The following is a 1,098-nucleotide window of genomic DNA, read 5'->3' as shown; positions in this document are numbered from 1 at the left end:
GGACCCCCGCTCGGGGGCGCTGGCGGGGGGGGGCGGCGGTTGCCATGGAGACCTGGGGACGTGGGGGGGAGGGGTGAAGGGACCACCACTGCCCCCCACCTTTGACACCCCAAGACCCCCTTAGCCCAGGGGCGCCCCCAGGACCTACCCTGCCTCAGTGACGTCCTGAAGCCCTTCCCACTTAACCCTTGACCCCAGGAAGGAAATCCCCACACCTCCTCCCAAAGGGACCCGTCTCGAGCCCACCTCCCGGCCGCAGGGCATTCTGGGATGGACAGCCTACGCCGCACCCCCGATTGCCCCTATGCAGGAAGGCCCCGCCCCTTTCTCCTCCCCCTCCCCATTGCACTCCCGGGCTCCACCCAAGAGCTTCACCCTAGGCCCCGCCCCTACCCATGAGGCCCCGCCCCTGGGCAACCTTTAGGCCTCCAGAGGGAGGCCCCTACGGGGGCCGTGACTTTTGCCCTTTGCACTCCCGGGGTCAGCCCCCCGCCGCCTGGCGACCTTTGACCCTTCACCGCCGCCGGCGTCTCCCGCGTCCCCCTCAGGCCGCCGCGGTGGCGCGAGTTCTGCGTGTCGTCATCATAGAGCGACGCGAAACCCCGCCCCCTGCTCCTGGGCGTGGCGGGGACGTCAAAGGACCGGCGGGCCCCGGGGAGGGCTGCTGCGCACGAGAGCAGGCACCCCGCTCTCAAAAAAGATGGCGGACAAAGGCAGGGCGCTTGCCCTCATCCAAGATGGCCTCATCCAGCTGGTGAGCTCCAGCCCTGCCCACAAAAAAGATGGCGGAGTGCAGCTTTGCGCCGCACATCCCCAACCTTTGACCCGGCAGCGCGCCCACGTGACAACTCCTTGCCTGCTCATTTACAGCCTCCCCCAATACGCCCATGTCATTTTTGAGCGGGGTTTGGGGGTTGGGTCCTAACGTCATCACTCATTTCCGGAAAAGAGGAAGGTGCCTGAAGCCTCTTCCGCGTGAGCTGACGTCGTCCTCCGGCGACCCGGCCTGGCCGGGGGTCCTGGGGTCGGAGAGGGGGTGGCGTGACGTCATCTCCCGGGGACCGGGGGGCCATGGAGCGGCGCCGCCGTCGCCTCCTC

At 68.2% G+C, this 1,098-nt stretch overlaps 1 protein-coding gene across 2 annotated transcripts in view; it reads left to right on the top strand.

Annotated features, from left to right (window-relative positions):
- The first annotated feature begins 15 nt into the window (after positions 1–15).
- The window catches only part of STK19 (serine/threonine kinase 19), a 4,024-nt gene continuing 2,941 nt past the window's right edge, over positions 16–1,098 (top strand). For both annotated transcript variants that reach the window (XM_025192879.1, XM_025192876.1), the window contains exon 1: positions 16–754. In XM_025192879.1, the coding sequence (XP_025048664.1) occupies positions 701–754 (54 nt within the window). In that variant the 5' untranslated portion in view covers positions 16–700. The remainder of the gene's footprint in view (positions 755–1,098) is intronic.

Source organism: Alligator sinensis, unplaced genomic scaffold, assembly GCF_000455745.1.
Source record: "Alligator sinensis unplaced genomic scaffold, ASM45574v1 scaffold184_1, whole genome shotgun sequence".
In the NCBI taxonomy this organism is placed as follows: Eukaryota; Metazoa; Chordata; order Crocodylia; family Alligatoridae; genus Alligator; species Alligator sinensis.
This window is presented reverse-complemented; position numbering and strand designations above follow the sequence as displayed.